Here is a 13,776-nt window from a genome sequence, read left to right on the forward strand (position 1 = left end):
TGAACAATATAAGGCTCTTGACTCAATGGCTGTTTTTAACCATTATAAAAAGAGCAATTTTATTTTATATCAGTTATACCAAGAATGTGCTTTTTACTGAACAAGTTTAGTATTTCTGACTACTAAATATACAAGGTTGTCGATTATATTTGGGATACCTAAGATACAAAAAGACCTACTAAATCTTCCCTTTAGGCCTAATGTATCAACTAAGGGATCAAAAACAGAATCCTTGGAAGTGATTATTGAGCGTTACATGGTGGTGCTGCGGTAGCGTTATCTCCTCACAGTAAGACGTTGTCTTGTTCGATTCTCAGCTAGAGCATCTTCTATGTGGAGACATGCAGGAACTGGGCGTACCTTCATTGAAGGTTGTGCGTCAGGACCAGTAACTCGGCACGTAAAACACTACTGTCATTAGCGGACCGGAGTTCCGCTGTGGCGACCCCTAACCGGGAAAAGCCGAAAGACACAACAACATTAAGCAAAATAAAACATCTAATTAGAAATACATTTTTTTGTTAGAGAGAGACTCAGTGATGTGGAAATTTCTTCTGATACCATGTTGGTAAAGAGGGATGTAGTGTTGTTTTACACAGTTATATTTACTTTACAGGATACAGACATGTATAAGGATTTCCTGAGTTGTTTAAAGCTTGAAAGTGGTACAGACATTGATCCCATTTGTGTGTTACTTGGTTTAGTGTTGAATAATATTTTTTGTGTGTTTTAAAGATCAGTGTTATCAACAGTTAATGGGAATGTCAATGACTGTGGTTATGGCACCTACACTTGGCTGCATGGGAAAACTGAATATTTTTAATAATGTTCTTTTTAAATATTGTATGTTATGTATTAGCCTTGTTGATTATGTTTTTATTTATTTATTTTATTTATTTATTTTACATTTGTTGATCGGGCTAGTCTAACTGGATATATGTCCATTTTCAGTAGAGGCCCGGGGAGCGGGGAGAAAAGCTCCAAACATCAGCAGTGACAAAGAATACAATATATAATAATAGTCAAGTGAATTACAGTACATTGGCTACATTGGTCAGAACAAAATTGTACTGAGTCATTTAGTAGGTTTAAGCTAAGATCAAATACAGAGAGAAAAACATAAAATTATTATTATTAATTTTTTTTCTTCGTACAATGAAGGAAATTGTAAATTACAGAATAGGCAGCATAGAATAGTAGAGCAGAGAAGTACAGAGAGAGCAAGAAGGGGAATGCGAAATCAGCAGTTTTCTTTATGGAATAGACATTAAGAGAAGTTGATTGATTTTTATTGGGCACATAAACACAGCATCTGTGTACTTGAAGTTTGAATCAAACATTATAATAACAGTACTGACTATTTAGATGTAACTGTTCATAAGAAGGATGGCAAATTGAAATTGATGATATACTGTATAGAAAACCTATAAGGGGTTATAAATATTCAAAGTATTTTAGCATGCCTTTGTTACATACAAAGCAGGTTAACCTCAGATGAAGAGGTAACCATTTATAAATGTAATGAAATAGCTGTTTTTTCTTGATAGGCTCTATCCTAGCAGTTTAATCAATGAAGCATTGAATGAAGTTTGCAATAATAGGAAAAACAGATATAAGCTTATTATGAATTTTAAAGATAAAAATGAAACCGCAGATAATGGCTTCAATGACAAAACTAATCTGATGGTAGTACCATTAGCTTGTACATTTGGCAACAAACCATTTCAGAACATCACTAGACAACAATGGACTGTGCTGAAGGTTAATGAAATTTTGACGGATTTTATAGCTAATTTCCCTTGGTTTCTTGATAAGCCAATATTAAAAGCATGTTAAAAAGATTTAAATGCACACATAATGAGAGTAAACTGCCTAATAAGGACAGTGGCACTTTTCCCTGGTTTGAATGCAGGCAATGTGGAATGACAGCAAATAGTCCTAATGTTGTAAATGTGTTTAGAAATTGTATACTGGGATCTAAAGGAGATACAGCTATGAAACCAGTTGGATAATTTATCATACTCAGTGCTTAGCTAGCAACTTTTTTTTCATTAGTAAGACAGAAAGCTAAAAGAATTAGTAGCAGAAAATATGAGAAGTATCTTAAATAAAGACAAAAATGCCCTTTGCAAACATAGTGTACAATGTGAGACTTATAGCTTTCCATTTTTTATACTAGAGCATGTTAGAAAAGATTTTATGGTGAGTTGATTTGGAATCACTATTGCTGAGTAAGGAGTTGATGTAGCAATTTGAATTGATGGTTCAGTTAATTTTGCCTGTTTTCTTATTAGGTCTAAGCAATTTGTAATTGGAAAAATGTAGTCATGTGATTTTTTGAATAGTATTTAAATGAAATTTGTATTCATTGCTGATATCTGATAAAGGTCCGTATGTACTCTTTGGAATTAAAATGTTTAAATGATTTTAATAAAATTTGTAATGATGGAGTGATCCAAAGGTTCTCTCTTTTTTTTGTTATTTAGTTGACATTACACTAATCATGTGGAAGGTTTCTTTATGTATTTTAGTAGATCTTGTCTCTCTATGAACATTCATCATGAGTATAGTCAGCTAGGTTATAGCCTGTTGAATTGTTTACTTGTTGGTTTTCTAAGTTCCTCCAGAGTTTATATAGTCATACTGTTTCAGTTGGCAGAGATTAACTTTCTCTGGTTAATTGGGGTGATAGATGAAGCTGAAATAGCCTTTACAGCTGACTCAGGCTGCATCTTATGGCTGGTGCCTAAGGCAATTTAACTCAAAAGTAAAAAAAAAACTTGCAGTTATATGCAGATGAACTGCAAGTATTTTTTAATAGTACTAAACAAGGCACTGCTACCCAGTCTGCAGGATGGTAATGTATTTTATAAAGCTATCTGTGTGTGTGTGTGTGTGTGTGTGTGTGTGTGTGTGTGTGTGTGTGTGTGTGTGTGTGTGTGTGTGTGTGTTACTAGTGTTCTGGATGTTGCAGTGAGATGGACTGAAAGGGTCCAATAGCAAAGATGTGAAATACATTACTATGGTCATTATTTATGTGTTTGTTCATTCATTGTTCACAATCAGACATCTGACATTTTTACACTCACACAAGGGTCTGCATGGCCACAATTTTGTACATGTGTGTATGTGTGTGTGGGGGGTCATTTTCTGTATGGGTTATGAAACAAATGGCTATAATTGCTGGATACAGGGTCTTTGTGTGTGTGAAAATGAATCTGACTGGCTTTGCTGTTATTTGATCAAGTTAAACAGTCATTATGCTGGCATTATCAGATAATATAATAATTTGTATTTGGGTGATCTGAAAATCTTTACCCAGTCTGCTGTTTGTGTAGAACAGAGTTAAAATATATTACTTTAGCCACTCTTTTTATGTTAATCAGAGATATGAGGTGTACCCAGTCAAAACAGTTATAAATGGTTGGCACAGAGTCTGTCTTTTGATCAAGCTGATTAACCCCACCGTCATTTCCTTAGGTTAAACATCCAATAATCTGGCTTTGCATAAGTAGCGGATATTTAATATGATAAAGCTGGAATACATTATTATGACCATATTTTTTTTCAACATAGTCAGACCTATGAGGTTTGAGTAAAAAGTAAATTACCTACAACTTATGGATACAGGGTTGTTTGTGGATGAAAGTGATTGTCTATGTAGGTGTGTACTGGAGATATTGCAGTGCATCTAAAGGTAACAAGCTGGCTATAGTTTCTTGCACATTCTATCACAGTCCAACATCAGAATTTTACACAGTTGGTTGCTAACGTTGGTATTGTGAGTGACTGAATAGGATGTATGTGATAATAACTGATAATTTTCATAGTGATACAGCACATAGTGTTGCCATCTCATGATACGTCATTCACTGGTTGAGTTCTTGACTGTTATTCCTTCTGTGTGGTTTGTGCATGTCCTCCCAGTCTTTGCATTGGCTTTGTCTAGGAGCTTTGATTTCCTCCAGTACCCCAAAGTGCCATAGGTAAATTAAATTGTTTCCATTTTTTTGTAGTTAATGGTACACTGTACGTGCATGCATACATCAGTGTATGTGCATATGTTTGTGTGTGTGTGGGTGGGGCGGGATATCTTGTAAGAGGCATTAGTTTTCAGGGGAGGTGCTAGTATATGTGCGCATTGCATGAAAGAGAAAACGCATATGACCAAACTTTTTTGGACGCATATGCAATATAGAGGAACGTATTTAACTTTTCTATCCATAGGAAAAAAGAGCATTTAACAAGTTAATATATTTCAAAGTAAGACATAAATGCATTGTAGAGCTTCTTTAACCTCAGAGTAGTGGCCCATGTACCTCAAATTGTATGAAATGATTTTGGAACATTTGTAGAGTGGGTCCCACAGATCTCAAGTTGCATGAAAGGATTTTGACACAGTGGTAGAAATATGCCGAATCTTCCTCCTCTGTCATGGGCCCCATACAGTCTAAAACCAGCCCTGCTCAGCAGTGCACATAAATGGTCGCTATAGATTTTGTGTGGCCAGGGACAGAATGCTCTTATTTCTTTAATTTTCCTCACAATCAAGCCAATATGATGTGCACAGAAGGTTACTCTAGGTTGTCTGGGGGAAGTGGACAGTTTAGAAAGAAGGAATTGGAATGTTATATTATAAGCATCATTGCTTTACTTTCCTTGCAATAAGACATCAGATGTGCACACATCTGACTAACATTTGTGAACAGGTGTAAAGAAGCATGGTATGTATATATGTCTGACAGCAACACGTTGAGCTATATAATTGTGGCACTTTGCTCCTTCACATTTGTAATTGTCTAACATAGACTGGCTACTCATCAACTGTATGCCTTTTGTGGTTAGGGGTAAGGAAGAGCACCTTGCACACGTATGACAAGAACAAAATTAAATATATGACTGTGGTTATTTGTTGTTTCACTTTTATCTCAGTCCAGCACAGCAGGGGTAAACAGAAGTGACTTCCACTTTTTGGGAGGGGTAATCAATTAGGTCCTGCTGTCAGATTTGATTTCTGTACATTACAAGCATTTGTCTTATCATTTTACTTGGAACTACTATTTAGCTAACTTTGAACATCAAATTTTGGACATAACTTATTTCTACTGTGAAAAAAAGAAAAAAAAAGAATGCATTTCATTCTAGTTTATGATTTTTATTAGGGCATCATTAGAATAAAAGGATTGCAAAAAAAACTCAAAATGCACCTCAGAACAGATAGAAATGCATGGCTTCTTATCAGGTTAATTCAATACTTTCTCCACAGTTATTATTTGCAGTCTTCACCATTCGGGATAGATTGAATGAATGAGGTAAAAGTGGATGACTAAGGAAAAGTGTGAAAAAGGTAACCCTTGGATATGTCTGGATCTGCATGAGTGAGTCCAGAAATACAGAGGCCGAATGGCCAAAAAAATGGACTTGAATGCATCAGGTCTGGGATGGCCATTTCTTATAGGTTCATTGGTAAATACTATGGTATCAGTCTACATACTATTGGAAGCATAGCCAACAATCAGAGATGAGAGTCAAACCCAGTATTTTATATCTGTAAGGTGAAGATCTTAATCATTATGCAATCCTGACCCCCAAAGTATCCCTAATGTGAATTCAAACCCAGCACTGCTTGTGCATTTTTTCAAAACATGCTTCATTAATACATTGTACTTTTGAGAAAGTGTTTGTAATATTCACTTTTCCCTGAGGTATCGTAATTTCAGAATTGGTATATATAACTCTGGAGAATGTGGCATGGGCTTAACCCCCTGCAAAAAAAAATGTTTTTTTTGGGGAGGGGGGGGGGGGTTGTTGGCACTCATAGTTATGAGTACCGACATTTCAATAAGGAGCTGTGAAAAAAATAAAAAGTAATCTACTTAGATTATATTGGGAGAGGAAACTGAGGGGGTGGCATGGGTGGAGGGCTATTGTGCAGTGGAGAGATACTATGAAGTCCTTTACTAGGGCTCTATTTCCCCTAAAGTTGGCCATGTTGATTATAGTCAAATATCTGATTATCTATGTAGTTACTACAGTGGACAGAATGAGTAGGTACTGAAAGAGTGTGCATATGAAAATGACAGATCCCAGCTTCTGTTTATCACAGGAAAGTAGTCATTGACCTGTCATAATATAACCCTGTTTCATTTAGTTTCATTCTGGAGCCCTCACCACCACCACTCTGTAGTCACTGTCTACCATTGTAGTTGAATTTCATATGGAAGAAATATCAGAATTATTGGGAACTTGGAAGCATCTCTTATCTTCTTTGAATAACTTACTGAATTATAAAGAGACAACATTCCCACTTTTTAGATAGATAATCTTCTGTGAGTAAAGAATGAAAAGTATATTATTCACCTGCAACAGACCTTTCAATATGTAAGGCTCAGCAAACTGTAATTTTTGGAGAATAACCATGTTCACAGCTGGTATATTTAATCATATACATATAAAATGCACTTTGAGTTTTCCTTATTGGTAGCTAGTCAAACAGATACTGCAGTTTACATAAGAAATCACATTTACAATCAACCCAGTGCTAAAATGATTTGATCTGCTGTTTTGAAAAACTGCCAATGCATCACTCTAGTGAAAAAAGCCATAATGGCTTAGTATGCAGCCGATGGCTCAAACACAAAGGAGATTTTATCTTGCTTACCAGAATTAATAAAACTATGTAACACTTACCCACCAGAGATAATGGGGTATTTTATAGGGTCATTTGAATCGTGGGTAGGTGTTGCATAGCACGACTGCACTTTGAGTGCAAACATGGATGGATCTGCACCTTGGACACTTGCTCCTATGTACGCTGGTGTTCCAACAATAAAGACAAGTGGCATGTCATTGACTGTGTAGGGCCTTGTATAGTTTGAGTACTTGTACATCTGCATTGTAGTAACATAGGTCATAGATCCTGCAACAGTTATGCTGTTGGTTCTGTAAATGAAAGAAAAATAAATAAATGTATACCAAATTAGGCAGAACGACAGAAGATATTTAATGCAATATATAAATGTTTTATGCATGAGGACCAAGAAACATTGTGCAACACTTGATACTAAGACAAACAAACAAAGGCAGAGGCATCACAATGTTTGGTCACTTTTACAAAGTTATACAGTGACTGACATGTAGTCTTAGTATGCCTGCTTGAGAAGAGAGTCCAGTGCAATCTGTAAATACTGGGTAACCATCTTACATACAGTGCAATAGACTGGAGGAGGGTAAAAGAGTAGTAAAGAAACCTAAGCAGAACCAGTAGTGATAGCATACAGGACAACTTCTGCTTCAGCTGAGATTAAGTGTAAACAGTTTTCAGGGAGCACAGCAGATACTATGTAGATACTGGGCTACTGAATTGTAAGATACAAGAGTAGATTGTGGAGTATAGCAGGATGTCAGTAAAGTGATGGAGATATATTGAGTTGAATGATAGAATGTGTAATGAAGTAAGTACGATGGAATGTGTGGGAGATACATTTAATGGAGGGGATAAGATACAAGAGTAGATTGTGGAGTATAGCAGGATGTCAGTAAAGTGATGGAGGTATATTGAGTTGAATGACAGAATGTGTAATGAAGTAAGTACGATGGAATGTTTGGGAGATACATTTAATGGAGGGGATAAGATATAAGAATAAATTGTGGAGTATAGCAGGATGTCAGTAAAGTGATGGAGATATATTGAGTTGAATGATAGAATGCGTAATGAAGTAAGTACGATGGAATGTGTGGGAGATACATTTAACAGAGGGATAAGATACAAGAGTAGATTGTGTACTATAGCAGGATGTCAGTAAAGTGATGGAGATATATTGAGTTGAATGATAGAATGTGTAATGAAGTAAGTACGATGGAATGTGTGGGAGATACATTTAATGGAGGGATAAGATACAAGAGTAGATTGTGGAGTATAGCAGGATGTCAGTAAAGTGATGGAGATATATTGAGTTGAATGATAGAATGCGTAATGAAGTAAGTACGATGGAATGTGTGGGAGATACATTTAATGGAGGGATAAGATACAAGAGTAGATTGTGGAGTATAGCAGGATGTCAGTAAAGTGATGGAGATATATTGAGTTGAATGATAGAATGTGTAATGAAGTAAGTACGATGGAATGTGTGAGAGATACATTTAACAGAGGGATAAGATACAAGAGTAGATTGTGGACTATAGCAGGATGTCAGTAAAGTGATGGAGATATATTGAGTTGAATGATAGAATGCGTAATGAAGTAAGTACGATGGAATGTGTGGGAGATACATTTAATGGAGGGATAAGATACAAGAGTAGATTGTGGAGTACAGCAGGATGTCAGTAAAGTGATGGAGATATATTGAGTTGAATGATAGAATGCGTAATGAAGTAAGTACGATGGAATGTGTGAGAGATACATTTAACAGAGGGATAAGATACAAGAGTAGATTGTGGACTATAGCAGGATGTCAGTAAAGTGATGGAGATATATTGAGTTGAATGATAGAATGTGTAATGAAGTAAGTACGATGGAATGTGTGGGAGATACATTTAATGGAGGGGATAAGATACAAGAGTAGATTGTGGAGTACAGCAGGATGTCAGTAAAGTGATGGAGATATATTGAGTTGAATGATAGAATGCGTAATGAAGTAAGTACGATGGAATGTGTGGGAGATACATTTAATGGAGGGGATAAGATACAAGAATAGATTGTGGAGTATAGCAGGATGTCAGTAAAGTGATGGAGATATATTGAGTTGAATGATAGAATGTGTAATGAAGTAAGTACGATGGAATGTGTGAGAGATACATTTAATGGAGGGGATAAGATACAAGAGTAGATTGTGGACTATAGCAGGATGTCAGTAAAGTGATGGAGATATATTGAGTTGAATGATAGAATGCGTAATGAAGTAAGTACGATGGAATGTGTGGGAGATACATTTAATGGAGGGATAAGATACAAGAGTAGATTGTGGAGTATAGCAGGATGTCAGTAAAGTGATGGAGATATATTGAGTTGAATGATAGAATGCGTAATGAAGTAAGTACGATGGAATGTGTGAGAGATACATTTAACAGAGGGATAAGATACAAGAGTAGATTGTGGACTATAGCAGGATGTCAGTAAAGTGATGGAGATATATTGAATTGAATGATAGAATGCGTAATGAAGTAAGTACGATGGAATGTGTTTACAGCTCATATTGAGAAATAGACGGGCTCAATGCAAATGAACCCACATAATTGCAGGGAGGTGAGTAACTATCATGTGGGATCTGGCAATTTAATAATACTAGTTTTATGACCAAGTAAATGCAGGTTTCCTCATGTTCCTTTGGTCTGGTTGTTATTTATTATTAACTAATCAGTTCAAGACAGCTGAGTACTTATTCAAGTCTGGAAACATGGTCATGTTTATGGCATTCATCAAGGTAATACCTCATATTTTTGATGTCCACTAAACCTCATCCACTAAATGTCATAGAATTATCTACACAGACAAAATAATTCATATTGGCATGCTTTAGTCGACCATTTTGCGACTATCTGCTCTTTACCTATGACCCCTCTCTAGACACCACTCCCATACCCTTTTCCTTATTCCCTCCTTTAAATGTCTCTCCCACACATTCCATCTTACTCACTTCACTGCACATTCTTTCAGCTCAATATATTTCCATCAATTTACTGACATTCTACTATGCTCCACAATCTTACTCTTCCATTTTACAATTCAATAGCCCAGTAACTACTTGTTCGTTACATTACAAACTACTTCTAGAATCTTTATTATCCTATACAGAGGACAAGTCACTCATCTGTAAATGTTGTATATAAGGCTAAATTTAAAAACAATGATAATAATGTTAATAATGTACATTGTATTGTATTTTTCAATTCTTTGTAGTTATTTTCCTGGATATTGCTAATAAGCTAAAAATAAGTGGGAAAACAGACTTGGGTACACATTTGAGAACTGGAACATTAAGCAGCAACAAAAGTTTAGTTCATATTAAATTATCAGATGTATAGAAAATGTGCTTGCTTGTAGGAAACATTGAAACAGTGTTTTTTTTCCCAACAAGGTTGTAGAAGTCTATAAATATAAGCCATAAACCATGCACCCTGACAAGCCAATACATTTATTTTTGTATCATCAGCAGCAGCAACCACCCTTCTTCCCATGTTCTATGTGAGGTCAGAGTGTAGTGTCAACTGTCACCATCTTTCTGGACTCAGTGACACTCTCTTACTTTCCATAACAGTCAAGCCTGGATTGCATGCCTTCCCTTACTTATTCTATCAGATCCTTTGCTGGACTTTCTTGTTTACTCTTACTGTCTTCTTGCCTCTTCCTTATGTTCTTCAGCAAATTGTCTTGTTAAGGATTTTTCTTCCGTTTTGTAATACTTTCATAAGTATCATTTTTCTGTGGTTGTTTATAGTTATCAGTGCTGATGTTTGCAAACTATTGTGGAAAGTATGACCACAGTAACATGATTTTTTTTATATACAAGGCATTTTTGAGCATGTGTGTGTGTGTGTGTGTGTGTGTGTGTGGTGTACTTATCTATTTTTTGACCAAATTAAAGGTAGCAAATGAGAGCACAGGGGAAGCAAATGGAGGATACAACACTTGATTAGCAAATGAAGAATGAGATGGATGGAGGTAGGATATGAACATATGTCTCAACATTTATCTCAGTATTTCTGGTGACCTAAAAATATTTGTGTTTATTTACTGAAAGTAATATCAATGTTTTTTCAGCCTACTACTCATGTCAGGATGAATAACTATAGCCAATAATGTGTACATTACCAAAATATCTAGGATGTTAAGAGGTATTAATGGGAATATTTTGTTGTGGGACAGGTGTCCTTTTTTATTGAGTAGGGCAAGCTGATTTAGGAAGTCAGGGAAGTAAGAGGGTGATAAAGAGGGGGGGGTAGGTTACATGGAATGACAGACAGAACTAACAGAGTGTGGAGTAACAGAATGAAGGAGGGGGAACACAATGGTGTTGGAGACATCAGACAGGGGGAAGACAATAGTGTGAAAATGATTGAAAAGCAAGGGTAGGCATAGACACAAAAGACAGGAGAACTCTGGGTTGGGGATAGGAGTGAATGTTAAGAAATGCAGTGTCTGCCAGCTTAGACTTAGTGGAAGATTATGAGACACCTGATCAATCATCACCACTGGGTCTTGCTTCAGAAGGTGGATGCGTTACTCAGTGGTGACGACTGAGTGGGTGGCTCATAATCTCCCGCTCAGTCATTACCCACTCAGTCATCACCACTGGGTCTTGCTTCAGAAGGTGGATGCATTACTCAGCAAGGATATGACCCAATGAGTCACTAGTGCATGGTTTCTATATGGCTGATGCAGTCATCCAACCTCCTGTCTCATAGTAGAGTTTAAATACTCAATAAAGGGCAAGGGCACAATATTATTGATGTCATCCTCCCAAATGATGAAAATATCATCCAGGTATCTGGAATACATTTTCCATGGAGTAATGGGAAACTTGTCAAATAGAAATAGCTTTTCCCATTGTAGTAAAACTATATTTGCAAATACGCGGGCACAAGATGCCCCCATTCCCACCCCTTTAACTTGGTGGAAGTATTGCCCATCTATAAATACAAAATTATTCTGCAAAACAACCTCTATCAGAGAGTTTAACACATAAATATCATAATCCCCAAACTGTTTAGTATGAATAAGAAAATCATTAAACCAAATTAGTCCCACTTTATGGGGTATGACATTATACAACTCCATTACATCAATGGTTAAAAAATATTATCAGAAAATGGCACATCCCTGATCTTAAGTAAAAAATCCCAAGAGTCTTTGCACAAATAATTTACATTCATGACAAGGTCATTAAGTTTATAATCAATAAATTTAGAAAGGGGGTGGGTCTTAGAGTAGCTTGCATTGACTATAGGCCTCATAGGTGGACTCCTTATATCTTTGTGCATCTTTGGAATACCAAAGATGGTTGGCACCAATGGGCGCTTCACTTGCAAAAAATCATATAACATACCATCAATTTGGCCCTGATCAAATAAATCTTTAAGCAAATAGTCATTTTTTTTATAAGCTAAATGAATGAAGTTCAACAATGTTTCCTCATAAAAATAATTTTCAAACAAATAAATAAACATACGATTAAGATAGTCAACGTTATGCATTATTACCACCCCACCCCCTTTATCAGGTTTCATCGTTCAGACATTTTTATCCCTAATCAACTTGTGCAACAGTTCAGACTCTACTTTATTTAAATTAGGAACAATTTCATACTTTTTACTTGCCAACAGTGCTCTGAAATCATGTTCAACTAATTTTTCAAACAGTATCAACGGTAATGGGAGCACTGGGTTAAACACAATACTTCTCTTTAAGATACCAACCTCTTCATTAGAACTATTGTGCTCAAATACAATTCTAAATTTTAATTTCCTAAGGAATAACTTTAAATCAGCTAATAAATACTCAAGTTTTGCTTAGTTTGTTGGTACAAATGATAAACCTTTGGAAAGTAAATCAGCATAGTTCTCACCATAGTCATTGTTTGAAAAATCATATAGGTAAAAGTCATCTTGTGCATTAGAACAAATCAGGGGAATGCCTGTCTGTTCATCAACCATAGTGTCTAAACCTTTCACATTCACTGGTCTTCTGCTGATAAGTCCTCTGGTTCAGCCTCTATTGGTTGCCATAGTTCTGTTGTTGAGGCCGCCAATGTCACTGCACCCCTTCCCCCTGTAAATTCTTGTTCTGTAGTCTCTCTGAGCACCTCACCATTCCATTTTTTGAAAAAGAGTCTACTTCATCATGCTCTCTTTCCCCACATAAAGAAGAAGGCCTATCACCATCTTTGTATTCATAGCTACCACGCAACAACGGAAGCTTGGGATAAGCAAACCCTTGGGCATAAGCGTTATTGTCATGTTTAAGCTTATTGTTTTTCCTTATTTGTATTTGTATTTATCGATTTCCACAAAAATACATTGGTAGCGATCAACTCCTTGTCCAAACAACAAGACCCCTTGATGTTATCATTTAGTTTATTAGCCTCACCAACCAATGTATTTATTTCCTTCTGATTATTTTTAATAATTAGTTCCAAAAGTTCCAAACCCATTATGTCAAATAATCTTAACAATTCCAAGTGAAAAGGAGAACCCTCTACAAGACCGTTGGGGAAACTTCCAGCACCTCAGTCCTTTTGGCACAATTTTACATTTAATGCACTCCTTAAGGTATGAATTCTTATGACATTTAGACAGAACAGTTTGAAATTTAGCCATAGATTGTTTTAAACTCAACCCTTCGTCGTTCTCTTAGTGATGTTTGAAAAATGGAATGAACTGTTGAGCCAACCATTGAAATTCAATCTGGTATCAGAGTAATTTATGGAACAGGCCTCATTACCGGCACCATCAGTTCTTACTGCATCATTGAGACAGATAGGAGTACAAAATAATTCATTAGGTTCAAGGTTGGTTACCTTTGGTCCCTGAACCTGCTTCTTAAGCTCCTTCACCATTTGTGTCAGCAAGCCGATACTCACTACAACCTTGTCCATTATACCATCGGTTTGTTCCCCTAAGGTAGAGGGCAGTTCACAACCGGCCATAGTGTCACAAATCACCAAGAACCAAGTAAAAGCAGTCTACAAACAAACAGAATGAACCAGCTGTAGCCACAAACACCAAAGAGTCCCAGATAATTACAAGCCGATACACTTTAATTCCACTAAGGTATTCCAG

At 36.2% G+C, this 13,776-nt stretch overlaps 1 protein-coding gene across 1 annotated transcript in view; it reads right to left on the bottom strand.

Annotated features, from left to right (window-relative positions):
• Positions 1 to 13,776, bottom strand: part of LOC122816591 (uromodulin-like) — a 197,676-nt gene that overhangs the window by 52,229 nt on the left and 131,671 nt on the right. Inside the window, exon 3 of the mRNA XM_044089490.1 lies at positions 6,691 to 6,942. Coding sequence (XP_043945425.1) covers positions 6,691 to 6,942 — 252 coding nt within the window. The remainder of the gene's footprint in view (positions 1 to 6,690; positions 6,943 to 13,776) is intronic.

Source organism: Protopterus annectens, chromosome 1.part1 (assembly GCF_019279795.1).
Source record: "Protopterus annectens isolate FY-2018-M chromosome 1.part1, PAN1.0, whole genome shotgun sequence".
Taxonomy (NCBI): Eukaryota; Metazoa; Chordata; order Ceratodontiformes; family Protopteridae; genus Protopterus; species Protopterus annectens.